This window comes from Acanthaster planci, linkage group LG02 (genome assembly GCF_054643075.1).
Source record: "Acanthaster planci isolate LZ-2023a linkage group LG02, COTS_SCS, whole genome shotgun sequence".
Taxonomy (NCBI): Eukaryota; Metazoa; Echinodermata; class Asteroidea; order Valvatida; family Acanthasteridae; genus Acanthaster; species Acanthaster planci.
In genome coordinates this window covers 18891007-18906360 of record NC_141778.1, presented here as the reverse complement: position 1 = coordinate 18906360, position 15354 = coordinate 18891007, and the positions used below count along the sequence as shown (strand labels likewise).

The window sequence follows — 15354 nt, the reverse complement described above, 5'->3', positions numbered from 1 at the left end:
GAAGATGAAGTAACATGAATGAACAACCAAAGGTAACTGAAGATGAAGTAACATGAATGAACAACCAAAGGTAACTGAAGATGAAGTAACATGAATGAACAACCAAAGGTAACTGAAGATGAAGTAACATGAATGAACAACCAAAGGTAACTGAAGATGAAGTAACATGAATGAACAACCAAAGGTAACTGAAGACGAAGTAACATGAATGAACAACCAAAGGTAACTGAAGACGAAGTAACATGAATGAACAACCAAAGGTAACTGAAGACGAAGTAACATGAATGAACAACCAAAGGTAACTGGAGATGAAGTAACATGAATGAACAACCAAAGGTAACTGAAGATGAAGTAACATGAATGAACAACCAAAGGTAACTGAAGATGAAGTAACATGACTGAACAACCAAAGGTAACTGAAGATGAAGTAACATGACTGAACAACCAAAAGTAACTGAAGATGAAGTAACATGAATGAGCAACCAAAGGTAACTGAAGATGAAGTAACATGAATAAACAACCAAAGGTAACTGAAGATGTCAAAGATACAAGTCAAACTATAAGTTAGGTTCTGCAATTATTCAACAATCACCAAATACATTCTACCCTAACCCCCAGAACGTGTGCCAAATCATATTGAAATTAGAGGATTGAGGACTGTTAAGGTTAACAGAGATCTCGGGATGTTTGAGTTACTGTGTTACAAGTTACAGACCAGAAACATCTTTAAAATACCTTTTATCACCGTTATTTCTACATTTAATGTGTACGGATATATTGCGTATTATAACTCCTTTGGTCACTGAAAAGAAAAAGCACACCTACATGACATCCTTTTAAATTGTGAGTTCTGTGTTTAATAATTTACAAACGTATGAGCTTGCAAAGCTCTGGAATTTTCAAGAGCTTTATGTTTGAAAGCTTCTGAAAGGAATTTATTGAAGATGTTGAATCCACAGTGGGTACAATTTAAAGCGAATGATAGACCAAGCATGTGCCAATTTGAGTGAGAATCTAGTCTGTCTAGGGGGACACTGCGGAGTTTAATGATTATACGGACTAGTGATTGAGGATTTCTCAAGAGCATGAGTACAAGGCACTGACATCGCGTAGGTGTGAAATGCCATAACTGTTCCTTCTCACTTCACAAGCCTCAAAGAGGGACAGAGATACTGCATTCATGTTAGTACAGTGATGTGGCTTTCAGGGAAATCTAATCGGAAGGTATGTTGTCATGGTAACACAAAACTGTTCTTGGTTGCAATTCAAAGGCAGGGCTATCTCCATAAATGAAATTGCCCACAATTGGAGTAACATCCTGCAGCAAGCAATTTGAAAAGGCCCACACTATTTGAACACTAACAATCACAGAAATCCATATAACTCTCATATCAGTCTCATAATAGTCTAAAGGAAAGTGACAGTGAGCTTTAGGTATATCAAAACTGAATGCAAAAGACACAACTGTGCATGCCAGCATGTAAACGTTGGGTAAGGCTGGAAATTAATTTCCTTTTGAGAGCTGGTACAGATTCTTACATACAAAGTCCTTTGCTGTATTTCATGAACTTGATTATGGGAAACAAGAGTTTCTACGATAAGCAATAATTTGCCGAAGACCAGACGCAAGCAGCTTACAGCTTGAAAATTTTTTGCCAGAAACCTTATCCCTAACCCCCTAAGGTGTATGTAAAATCGTATTGAGATTGGAGGATTTGGCACTGTTAGGATTAAACAATTCTCAAATTTAACAAAGGGCTCAGAGCCCAGTTAAGGACCCTCTCTCTTTTTGAGTTTAGATTTGGTGCATTCTGGGCACACATACTAATTAGCAAATAGACTTTTTGTTGTAAATTGGAAGCAATTTTAGACATCTGCGGGAAGCTTTTTTTCATCAAGATAACGTTGCTTGAAGTATTTCAGACTGTTGATACATCATCCATTCTTTAAATTTGGCGGCCAGATTTTGAAGCTCAGCAGCTTTTTTTAAAATTTGGTGGGTGCTGAGCAAAACTTGGTGGGCTGGAAGGCCACTTCCATGTGTTGGAGAACACTGAACCATACTTAGCAAGTACTTTGTGCTAAGCACACTGCAAGCGGGCATGTCCTAATACGTAGGTCACTGGCTAGCAGCTGCAGGATGCAAATGCAGAAACCTTCTACGTCCACACATGGACAGCCTGGGAGTGGAAAACGATGCAGTACTAGCTGTTCCAGAATGACGCCAACCCTGCCCTACACTGACACCTGGTCAGCGTCCACAGTAACTTCTCTTAGGACTAGAAGAGCTTAAGTGAAGCTGGTACAATAAGCTCTGGTCTGGTGCTGATGGCTTTACGGCCAACATGAAAAGAGGGGGGATTGGTCAAGTCCAGACATAGGAACATGTCTTGACTGGGTGTGACACGACAGGGCCTCCCTGCCAATCGTCACAAACTGACAGTCCTCAACTGGTGATATACCTTATCAACTGCCAATTTTTTGAATAATGTTGCCGACATACAATAATAGTATCAGCTGCAGCCACTTCCCATAGAAGTGCATGCTACTGCTTGTCCAGTTATTTTATCTGCTTAGCATATCTTATCTGCTTAGCACACCAACAAAACCTGGCTCTGTTTCAGTGCAGCACAGTGAGTTAGGATAATGGTGTATAACAAAAAACGGTCCAGGAGACATCCTTTCTTTATATCCATCCTTACCTGTCATATATCTTGTTCTGTATGTCTGTCAGATAGAGCTGCATGATCTCATCCAAGGGGTCTTTCTTCAGGGGGCTCGTCTCGATGATGGATGTATCCCATGATGTCTGCCAGGGCTCCAGGTTAGCCATGATGTGTTTGGAGATTCCTGAGTCATGTGGAGTGATGATCTGAACGCATCCAAAACAAATAAAAAAAATTCATACCGCTGCATTTCACTTCTCTTTATTCTTTAAATTGATACAAAATACGTTGAGTGATGCTTACATGGCACGCTTCTGGATGGAGGCCCCTCAAAAGCATAGCTTATTGAGTAAAAGCCCCAGTTACACAAACCAACTTCCAAAAAAAGATACATGCATGACTACTTCCTTATATCCTTGAACGAATGGATGCTATTTGGCTGAATAAAAACAAGTTAACAAATGCCATTTATTGGGTAGTTGGTTACCTCCTGGTCGTTTTCTATGTGCAAGGTGGATTGCTTTGTTGATTCAAAAAGCTATTCCTCCTTAAAGGATCATCAAATTCACTTGAGTAATTTGTAAATTTACTCACGACCTGAAAATTGTAGAATGATTTACTATTTCCAAAATGGAACTCTTCAGGTGCTCACAATTTTTCAACAATTCCAATAACATATTTGACAACTGCAAAACAACTTTCCAGATGGAATGACAATTTAAAGAAACTCTTATTCTGTGTGAAGCACATTCATTAATTTTTGTTTTCTAAAAAAAAAGGTTGGGTTTGCTTCTGTGCACTTGTCAGGACTGCATTATTGATGCCACACAAAGATACTAACTGCCCTTTTTCCAATGCATTATTCATTCTCGCCTCTCGGTAACAAAAGACCTGACCTGGAGTATCCCCACTCCTCAGCACTGTGAACTTTCTCAGAATCTCATTAAGCCAGAGTTTTATTGAATTTTCTGGTATTGCTTTATTGATCGCTGTAAATGTCCACTGTCCATTTTGTGTATAGGAGCCTCAGACAATAGTCTGCAGTGCCAGACACTGAATACTGGCAAGGTCTGGGATTACACACATGCGCATACATGGAAAAACTCTTCTGTTTGGCATTTGCACAAAAGTTGGGGAGGTACTAACAAAACTTTCATGCATGGTGTATTCCTTGCATCTGGCTTCCTGTTGGTTTCCACTTAAATATGGAATATTTTCTTTTGAGCAGCTCTGTGAAATTTGGCCTTGTTTAAGACTTGGTCTGGTATTAAAACAGTAACCTTTTCCTGAGATTAGGGCCTTGTCGGAATTACCAGGCTTTGGCTCTGAATGATGCAAGACTCTATGGGAAGTGGCTGCAGCCACCATCATAGACTCGTGTGTAATTTCAAGCCCCAGCCAAGTCATTTGGAAACAGCCCTGGTACTCTTTAACAAGAGATGGAAATCGGGGGAAATGTCATTTATGGCATGCTTGATTTTGCTCTGAACATCAACATTCCAGGTTGCAACTGGCAAGTTTGAATTAACAGATTTAAATTTATGGCAAGATGCATCTAAAACTAATGGTCTTAATGTTTACAGGGCTTGGAGGTTTTTTAAGTTTGGAGTAACAGCTGCTTAGCTTATTTCAAAAAGCTTACTTCATTCAATTATAACACCTGCATAGGCAAGTCTCAAACCAATGAGCTCATTGGTTACATAAATAACACAAATCAAAAACAATGGCCGCAGCAATGTGCACGTACCGAGTACATGTAATACACATGCCAGGTTCTATATTTTTGTTGACTTGTTCAAAAGACCTGCCAATATTTGAAACCTATAAGGCCTACTCAATGTGAGTGTTTGCGCATGCCCATCATGGCGGGAGTCTAGGGGCCCCCCGCGAGCTCCTGGGTTTTAGGGTTTTAAACGGCTCCAAATCAGCTATTTTTGTCATATGATTTACACGTACTTTAACCACTAAATTGTAAGCAAGAGTGTAACCACAAAGCAAGATAAATGTATCCAACATGTTTTTAGTTTGCAGTGGAGGTACTTGCTCCATTATTTTCAGCATTGAGTGCTTTGTAAGTTGCCTTCTTGGCCTTGCTGAGGACATCGTTAGAATGCGGTGTTGAATAGCAACTGGTGTTTCTGCTGTCCACAGCTAGCCGGTGGGTCATAATGGAACTTAGGGTTTCTGTGCTCATTATATCATTACTTCCTCCTCGGGCAACGCTGATATCACATTCGGCAAAATTTACAAAATGCGTAAATTTCTCCTTTTGTCAATCTTGAGATACACGGATATTTCTCCTTGTATTCCTCAGTGAACATTTGTTTCCTGGCAGGTTTTCACTTTTCCATCTAGAAAGGAAAATACCGTCTTAAGGAAGGAAAAAAAAAGGAAGATCTTCACCTCACAAGCTGCACGTAAGAGTGAGAGAAAAAATTCCAGCTCTAATATGCGCCCCCCCAAGAAAAGAGCCACTGTTGCACTCCTGCGCCTGCACTGGTACCCCGTGTCAAATTGAGTCAAATTGTGTCATATGTGAGCAGCTAAAATACCTGATAATCAATTCTAAAGAGCCCAAGTGCCGAACAAAAAAGAATCACGGCGCAAAGAGATGAGTAAAGTATAAACCAATGAATGATTTGTTGATAAAAAAAATTATTTTGAAAATGATTAAAAAAAAAAACAAAAACAATATTCCTTTTACTGAAAAATTCAGAAATTGTACCACTCCGATTTTCTGCTGCTAAAAATTAAAAAAATCAGACTAAATATGATAAAATGGTAAAAGTTACCAGGTCTGGTTAAATCCTAAAATACTTTAATGACTTCAGTTTTCAGATGCTTAGAAATGTGATTGCGAGGTTTACTGCAACTTTGATTTTTAAATAATACGTTTCATAAATGTATATTTCCCTTTGACTATGAGTTGCAATATGTGAAATTTGAATGGTCTGAGTGATACATTTTTTAAAGACAAACCTTGAAAATGCACATTTGTGTTTCAAATAACCTCAATTTAAAATTTTTATTTGGCTACTTTGATGCAGTTTTGGTTTTTTCGCTGATGTGAATTTCCATATTTATGATGTCAGTCTAGGAAGAAAGCCTGCATGTTGCATGTGATTTTTTGCACAATCACCATTTATTTAATGCTTCATTGTTATGGAAGTACATGGTAATAAGCCAATACACAACCTTTTCTCAGAAATGTTTGCAATAAGCAAATCTTGGCAGAATAATTTTAAACAAAAAAACCTGTACAATAGTGTCTTTTTGAATGACATTGTGGCAACTGTGCACTCAGTTGTCTAGAAAAATACGGACACTTTGGAATGTTTTTAGAATGGCACTTTTTGATACACTGAACAGGATGTCACACCTCTCATGATTTTTGAAGGAGGGTAACGTTTCATAGAATGGATCTTATTAAGAAAAGGTCAAACTAATAAGGAATGTAGCAATGCTTGCCTGGGCACCATTGTTCCAATAGACTTTGTAGCCATTGTCTCCCCTGGGGTTGTGTGAGGGGGTTACCATCACCCCAGCCGCGGCTTTGTACTTCTTGATTGCATATGCCTGGAAAAACGGAGCAAAGGTGAAACAGTAGTCAAAACAAAAGTGAAAGCCATCCATCAGAGTAGGATGACATGCACCGGGTAGAACACCCGACCATACAGAGATGGATTACAATTGTGTTGATGGCATGTCACTGTTGGCACAGACTGGGGCGTATCATTGCCACAACTGTTCAGTTTCATGACAATGTCCATTTGATAACTGATGCCACAATGTCTTTCATCATCCATTACTCTTGAAATGATCTCTGTTTCTCGGGAAGTAAATGTTTTGCTGCCATCTGCTGCTTAGGATTAAGATGTATGATTGGCAGGAACTATCCCTGAATATTTCTAAAAAACAAGGTCTTGCCACAATATCCCTTGCACAGTAACAAAAGCTGCACTTAAGCTAACGAAGAGGGTTTGTTTGCTTTGCATGTGGTGAGGTGTCAGGTTAGTAAACTTGTACTTTTCCTAGATAACGACCTCAACAACATGGGTTAACATCACTCACGCTATCATGCCAAACATTTTCCCAGTCCCCAGAAAAGCAGTTTGAGAATATCTTTCCACCTCAATAACCCGATACTTCTTCTTTCATGTCTCTCCTTTTTTTCCATTTCTGGACTGCACATCCCCTTCCGCTTTTGAGGGAACGTTTAATTTTCAGGACAGCAGTATTTGAGACATTTGATGCTGAATCCACTTTCATCTTAATCCCTACCCAAGGTTAGAACTTTAAATGTGCGAGTATCTTTCTGCTTCAGCCAGCTGGCAAGAGTGACAAAGACTCACAATTACTCAAGGGCAGTTGTAAATGACAAAATGTATCAAGAATAAACAGGACAGACGATAAAGATTTGTCAACTCACAACAAATGGTGTGGGGACTATCTTTGAGAACAGGAACACTGGGATTCCATCGTGCAACAAAATGGCTGCCGTCAGATCAGCGTATCTACAGAGAGTGTCAGCAAATGTACAACAAATAATTTGGGGAATTTTTTTCAGAAAGATCTTATTCATTTAAAACTGAAACTCTCAAGGCATGATTTCGGGGTCCTTCCAAATCGTACATTGTGAATTAAATCATTTGGGCATTACTTGTGCCTGAATAAAACTGGGATCTAAACCACAAAGTGAAGTCGCAATAACATTTGCTTCGCCTTTCAAACTATCGGCAAAAATTGTAGTAAAGCGCACAGGATTGCTACCACATGTTGGGCCACTGCTATATGCACTACACATGAACCTGACCTTTGACTTCTTCATTTCTTTCAGGAAGCAAAAATGCCTAAGATATAAAATGACAACAGACAATCAAGTTACTGAACACTCCAATTTCAAGTACACTGTACAACTATCAAACCCCTTGACTGCAATACTTTGAATAAACAAGCCTTTTGTGAACAAGTTGGTTGTCATGGATACCTTCTACTGCAGTGTCTAGCATCGTAGCCAATCACAATGCCTTGAGACTTGAACTCTGGGTTGACTGACTCCAGGTAGCGTAACAGGCCCTGAAAAAACAACACGAAGTGCATATTTTTAAAATCTACTTTCTGACAAGATCAATAGGAGAGCACATCAAAATAAATCTTAGTTCTTTCCAAAACAAAGACAATATTATCATTCTTTAGCATTTCATTTGGTAACATCAGCGTTCAAATTTCACCATAGTCAAGGCGGCCATGGTGGTGCCCTTACAATTGGCCGTGGTGCCCTGAAAATTTTGGCCTTGTTGCCCGTTACTGGCTGCTGTACCCCTTAACATGTCCCATTTCTTGAGGCCAAAATGGCAGTGCCCCCCCCCAAAAAAGTCGTAATTTGAGCCCTGTAACATGCTGTTTCACAGCATTAAAAGCAATTATGGGAGACACGAAACTATAAATAATCACCATATGGCGGCATACCGTAAGCTTGAATGCTAATTGATGAGGATTATTGTATTGGCAATGAAACTTGAGTTACTTCCTCCATGTTACTAAGTGCCAATTAAAATCTAGTAGTTAATGGCAAAACTGTAAATTAAATGCATTCCCCCCCCAAAAAAAATTTCAGAATCACCTATACGCACAAACCACAAACTGGAGACTAACTGTGTTTCTTATTAGACAATGCCTACATGTACAAGCTGTATTCAAGCGAGATTCATGGCACACAAAGGAGCACATCTAAATGTTGACAGAGAGCACAAATGCAAGGCTTGAGCACTTGTGCAAATGATGGTCAGTGTTTGTCAAGTTCCTTCTCCACAGTGATGAGCTAAAGTTATGAAAGTGGGACATCCAATATACTAAGGCCTGGTTGGAAATGACAGGTGAGCAGTCTTGCTTGTGACCAGTAAATATCAAAGAGTAAAGTTTAAAAAGATAAAACAATGAGGACTTAAGCCAAACTGAAAGTAGTAATACCTGAGCAGTTTGGATTATGGTGAGGTCATTGATTCTGGCAGGTCCTGCCTCCATAGCAGCTCGGAGCCCTGTCAGAGATGCAAAGGAGAGATAAACAAGTCAGTGAGGAATTTTTAAATGAGAGGCATAATTTTGGGCTTTGGTCTTTCCTTGATCATTGAAAATCAAACACATCTGAACCAATGTCAACCCTGTGATGTGTCAACACAAAACCTCCTAGAACATGTAAAAAAAATTTCCGGCCAGCACATTTTTTAGATATTAGCCAGAATCTGGGCTAGCGCACATGCACTTTTTTTGCAGCCAATTATTTCCATGCAGTGTACAATTTTTATTCTCACTAACTGATCGGGAACCCCGAGTAAGGTGTACATGTACATGCATCTGAATTGGCATCTAATGATAGTTAAGACAAATGAAACGATGCCTTAGTGTGGTCATATATCTCAAAGTGCTGGGCATTTAAACAGCCCCTTGATATGTGGACCGTCATTCGACTGTTAATCATGTTAATTTCATGCACCATATCACCTGATGATTTTTATTTCACATGTATGCCAAAATTCGATTCAAACAACAGCACAGGCTTAACAACAAATTTCAGGTGCATGTACAACACAGAGGGTAAATACAATAGGAGGGTTTGGGACTATTGGGTCAAGGAACAGGAGAGGTACCACTACAAACAGTGCAATATTTCAGTCAATTCAAGTCTTTCAATGTTGGGAAGAAGGTTCCGCTATAAAATACTACACGTTATTCAGCTATGCTCATTTGGACAAGGTACAGTCTTGTCTATTCTGCGCAGTGGGTCAGCACATGGCTTAGTGTCTTGGATCCAAGACACAGTGTTAAAGACCTTTCTCTGCAGCCTTTAATGATGCATAATTTGGGTCGGATTCAGAATGACAGTCCTGTCTCTGTGCAGTGGGTCAACACAGGGCCTAGCGACTTGAATCCACAGTGCAATGTTAACACCTTTTGCCGAAGCATTTAATGATGCATAACTTGGGTCGGATTTAGAATGACAAACCCCCCCGCCTGTCGGGATTCGACAGCTTCTTCAATGTAGCCCTAATGCAATGCCAACACCCAGGTCTTGAAAGCATTCCCGGATGCACATTCCATCAGACAGGGAATACATGTACATGTTTCATTGCACAGATCATGAGCCTAAACATGTACTGGTATGCAGCTATGTAAGTCTGATGTGTTTTATTCCTCCCTGGTATGACCGTCAGATTGATGTGCATAAGTAAAATACAGAGAGTGAAGTTTACTACAGAGATTCTGAAATCCATAGAACATACATGTACTATACATGTACATGTGCATCACTTTGAAGAGTTACCAGTACATGTACAGCTGAAGCTCATGCTATATATTAGATTTTGATTTATCTTGAACTTAAAAGCACTGTAGATCAGTATGGAAGATGCAAGCCCATCTAGGTTTGTTTGCTTTCATAGCAACTTCCTATTCAGACACTTACACATATTTCTGTTATGGTTTGGTAAAAGATAATACACACTATGCCATGGCTAAGTGGACTGAAGGGAATCGTAAAAGCACACTAGCATGGTGTGCAATTTTTTTTTTCCCGACCTGAAAGATAATAGATATCAATATATGGACACTGGTGGCCATATGTTCATCAAGAGCTACCCAAACCAGCAATGATTTGTAACAGCAAATGACCCCATATTTACATGTACCCTGTTTCAGCCAAGCAAGTAAAACCCTCAGAACATACAAATTTCAGACAGTGACAAGGTTTCAGCCAGAGGGACATCATTTAGAAACTCCAGTCCATTCTTACCACATTTGTTATACAAATTATGTAAAAGTCTAACAAGTCCTCAGCAATTTAGAAGACCCACTTCACAATTTACATGTAAGACAAATTTAGATATCATATTCTAAAATGTTAACAAAAAAACCCGATGGTCTAATGTTCATCATACATTTGACATTCGTGAGTGGATATGTTCTCCTGAATTTCTCCAGTACCTGTACTGGATGGAGTAAGGGAAGGTACTTCACATATATAAGTTATATGTATCTTAGAAATTGGAGCGTGAACACAGAAATAGAAGAACTTCAACGGCAATGAACGAATACATTTCATCATGCACTTGCAGGCATGCACAAACTTTTTTTTTACCAGCTTTTAACTAGCCAGTGTGATTACATGTATTCAAAAATAAATGAATTCTGAACAGAACTGTACCTGCGATCAACCTTACACTAGTGCAGTGACTTCCTTTAATTTACTCATGAATCTCTCTTGTAAGCTTTTGTTCATTCCACTGAATGATTTCATTTCATCATTCAACACTCAGAGAGTTTTCTGGGGTTAACCTTATTGCACTGAGATTTTGATGCAATATCCTAACATGCATACGTGTAGGCCTCAAGTCCTACCACAACTGGAATGATCCCCTTTCAAGCAACAATGCCTATGCTGCACATTTCTGGTTATGACAAATCACTGTACCACCTGGGAGTGCCCCGTGATGAATTTTGGCAAGCCAAGCACAAACTTATGCTTAAAACTAACATAGAGGATACACCCATCTCATTGCCCAAAAGATACATGCATTTACATTAGTAAATGGTAACTCAGATTGGGAAAGGGCAAAGTGCAACTTCCAACAGCTGATAAATTTAGTTTACTATGGCCAAAGTCCAATGTCATACTAAACTTTGTAAACGCTGTTGTGGTTAAGAGGTCGTAACAGATTCAATATTGAACAGGTGTACAGTCAACAGAAGAAATTGCTCTATCCAATTATGTGCAAATGTGGTGAGGCATATACTCCAGAGGAATTTGTTGTAACAAAAGATCTTTGGATTGTGATGAAACTTTTTGGATGATAAAATTTTTCTCAAATTTGCACATTTTTTTCATGCAATAAAAATGTTAAATGCATGAATTCTAAACCCCTTCTCTACTTGTTCTGCTGCCCTGCTGAATCTAATGACATGCAACAGCCAGAATTAAGGCCTTTCGTTCACTGGTCGCATCCACAAAATCTAACAGAAAGTGCCCACTGTCAGATATGGTTAGGGATGACATATGGGCAAACATGGGGAGTCAGGTTGGCAAGGTAGTTCTTTCCTCGCCTTCCACCTCTGTGGCCCCAGGTTTGATTCCCGGCCCAGTCCATATGTGGATTGGGTTTTCAGTCCCTACCTGACTGTTCCTTTGGGGTTTTCCTCCCACCTCTAAAACTGTAACTGCTTCTTATTGTCTCCTCTTTACTGATGTCTGTGAATGTAGGTCATTTGGCGGCTGCCTGAGGCACCCTTGTATGCCATCGGCTCCACCATATTTAAATGTATTCATTTTTCTATGCTTAATATTTTTCATTGTACAGTGCATTTGAACATATCTGTATGAAACTTGCATTTTATAAATGAATAAATTATTATTATTATTATAAACAACCACGACACAATCTTCAGCATAACTTTTTCTCAACCCTTATAAAACTGGATCCACCAAGATTCCACATGTATGTGTTTGAAAAAGTACCCAAGGGTCCAGGATAACTGAACACCTACAAGAAGCAGGAGTGCAGTGACCCTGATTTGATTGAACACAAATTTATTCTCGAAGTACCGTGAAGTTATGTGTTGTTAATCTTTGTTATGTGTAAGGTGCATACAGTGACCTGCATTTTACCTCATGATGTACTTTTCTTCGATCTTTTGATCTGTTGTGCTGTTCCATGGGAAAGCAGTGTCTAAAAGCAGGTTATATAAATTAGACACACAAGGGACACAACAGGCATGGTTTGCCACGATAAATAGATGCCCTTGGAAAACCTGCTTCTCAAAAGGTTTACAAACAACATGGTGCGAACATGGTGGCATTCATGAATGGTTTGCACCAGAACTGAATGGTTTGCTCAGGGGCCCATATGCAGCAAGGTATGAGACGGAGAGAACCCCCCCTGCTTTGTGTTGGTCATTGTCTCGCAGGAATCTGAGGAATTCCTTTTAGACATCTTGGGGGGATGTGTTAAGTAACAATAGTCTGGAATGTGTATCGGGATTGGACATGTTGGGGGGGGTACCCCTCGGTCTCATTTCTTGCTGGGTATACAGGGGTCGACATTTAGCAGGTGCACCGGTGCTTTGCGTCTGACGGACCATGATTAGCAACTGGTAACCCGTAATAAAGTGAGAGGTCACGTGCTGAAATTAGCAGCAGGCCATTTTGAAAGGAAATTCAACGTTGCCAAATTGCAAGAAACACAATGGCACACTCTGGAGCATCTGTAAACTGACAGTTGCTTGACTGTACTTTCCCCAACCCTGTGAAATCTTTCAAATGCACATTTTGAATTCTGAAGGAGATATGCAAGTTAAAATTGAATAATGAACACTAATGACACTAAGCTCATACACTTAGTGCATTTTTTATGTGTTCTTTTGACTTTGGGGAAAAAATGTAGAAACTAATTGCGTGCAACGACATCCAAACCTGCTGTGCCAAAAGAGATCCTCTTATCGAATCGCTCATGGAGTTCCTTAGTGCTGTGATTACTGACTAGTTCAACAACTTCCTGTCTTGTTACCATGTTCTGGAAAGGTAAAAAAGAAAGAGATAACCTGTGAGTACCCAATAGACAGAGGTCTTCAAAAACAAAATAAAACCCCCAATAAACAAACAAACAAATAAACAAGAAATCAAAAAGCAATCCAACCAAAACGAAAACAAATGTGGGTTCTCAACCTTTTGAACTTTGTTTTGAAGTGCAATATCAAGTGCTCAGTAAAAAGGTACCAGTATGAGATTGAAGTGAACACTACACAATATGAACTTCCTGCTGGGTATGCATGGCCAACAGTGCATCAGGAGGAGAATGCATCTCTGATAACAGAATTTGGCCACAACTTCACAAGTTATTATAAGTTATCGCATTGAAAATGCTCACTCTGACCCTCCCAGATCCTTAAAACTCCATTTTGAAGGTTTGGAAGAGTTTGCACAGTTGGAGTAAGGTGGAACCTTGCTGCCCTCCTTCCGTTACTATAGACTAATCCAGTGGAAAGAGTTGGAAGCCATTACTGCGGGACCATTCTGTTTGGTAGGGTGCTGTGACTTGTCAAAATGAATGCACGGGCTCAAGTTAAAACTTGTGCTTGAGTGTGATGGCCCTGCAGGAATGGTGTCTTCATGGATAACGGCATGATGCCAAAGTGTTAACTGCATTGGTACAAGCCTGAATACTGTGGCATTGGTTTCCTGAGTGGCAAGAATCAGAAGGGATTCAGGAGGGTTTCTAGCCAAGGCACGAGGGTTGGGTTACTTAGCATTTGACAATGAGAAGACAACTTTTTTTTATTCAGCACTCCGATAAAATCAATATCAGACACAAAGATGCTGCAAAAATACCCAATAACATGTCCGATTATTTTAAACACGAGACACTGTCTCAATAATGTGTGCACAACCTAATCAGCAGCATAATGCTGCTTCTTTTAAATTCAAAATATTCTCAGGTAGTGTGTGAACCTCCATATCTGGCCAACATTTGGCCATGAACATCTACTCACCACCAATCACACAATTCACATCCATCACCTTACGTGTACATGTATACGGCGTACATGTACGTATGCTGGGTGCAACCACTCTATATGCAGGATTTGACGGTAATTCCACCATTACCATACCAGCCAACCTGTCGTTCTGCTTTCTGAGGTCAGGCATCACCACATAATAGATTAGAATTTTTAAATGAACTGAGGGATCATTCAAATTCAAGGTATTGCCTGACCCCAGGAAGGAGTATGACAGGTTGGCAGGTCTGCATTAGCCATGTTAGCCAATCACTGTTCCTTTCAAATTCAAGATCTAACAATCACGCAAATACACCTGATGAGTATAATTAGCCAAATTGCACCGCTGTCCGATTGCTCTAAGCACCTGAAGCAAGAATGTCATGAATGTAGCATCTTTAATCTATGCTTTTTCAGCAGTCATGATCTCACTGAAGATCAGTCTTATACATTAAAAAAGAAAATTTTTTTTGTTCAGTTCAACATACTGTACATCTTTGCTGGATTGGAAAATATTAAATAAAGAGCAGTTTCCTCAATGAAATGAGTTTAATTTATCTCCTTTACAAGAGGGTTTTACACAGGCAAATCATTCATCACAAAAGGAGGTAGGGGTTGTACAGCCAGGCGAAAATAGGAGGGTTGTCTCAGAGAGGGTGACGGTGCTGTAGCTCTGTGAAATGGAATCAGTATCTGATGGGAATGGCTGCCGCTATTGAGTACTGATCCAGCATGCAGCAGAGGTCGAGGCTGCATCTGAATTACACGCTGTGGCTGCGGCCACATTGTACAAAGCTATTGTGGTTGCCGCCTTTCAGGCTGCTCTGTTTTCCACAGGTTTATGCACGCACCCACAACCGCAGCCTAATTTGGATTTCGGATGCGGCTTACGCAAACACGCTAACAGTTTGGTGAATCTCAACCTCGTTCCAATGGGCTAAATTTTGCCACACCATGGAGTCGAGGTTGGGTGAATCTGCACTCCAACTCGTATATGTACAATGTAGGCCTACATGTTCGGGAGTTATCGGCGATTTCTGGAAGTATCATTTCCAAAGCGCGTAACCTTCATCAAAAGACAGGCATCAAAAGAGACGCATATGAAATTGGACAACTTGGCAATGGCACATGTTTATTTTCATCC

General features: G+C 39.8%; 1 protein-coding gene across 1 annotated transcript in view; it reads right to left on the bottom strand.

Moving 5' to 3' along the window:
- Window positions 1-15354, bottom strand: part of LOC110979809 (glucose 1,6-bisphosphate synthase-like) — a 30431-nt gene that overhangs the window by 14223 nt on the left and 854 nt on the right. The window contains exons 2-7 of the mRNA XM_022235880.2: window positions 13129-13228; window positions 8637-8704; window positions 7654-7742; window positions 7096-7180; window positions 6135-6242; window positions 2703-2872 (exon numbers count right to left, since the gene is read on the bottom strand). Of these exons, the coding sequence (XP_022091572.1) occupies window positions 2703-2872; window positions 6135-6242; window positions 7096-7180; window positions 7654-7742; window positions 8637-8704; window positions 13129-13228 (620 nt within the window). The remainder of the gene's footprint in view (window positions 1-2702; window positions 2873-6134; window positions 6243-7095; window positions 7181-7653; window positions 7743-8636; window positions 8705-13128; window positions 13229-15354) is intronic.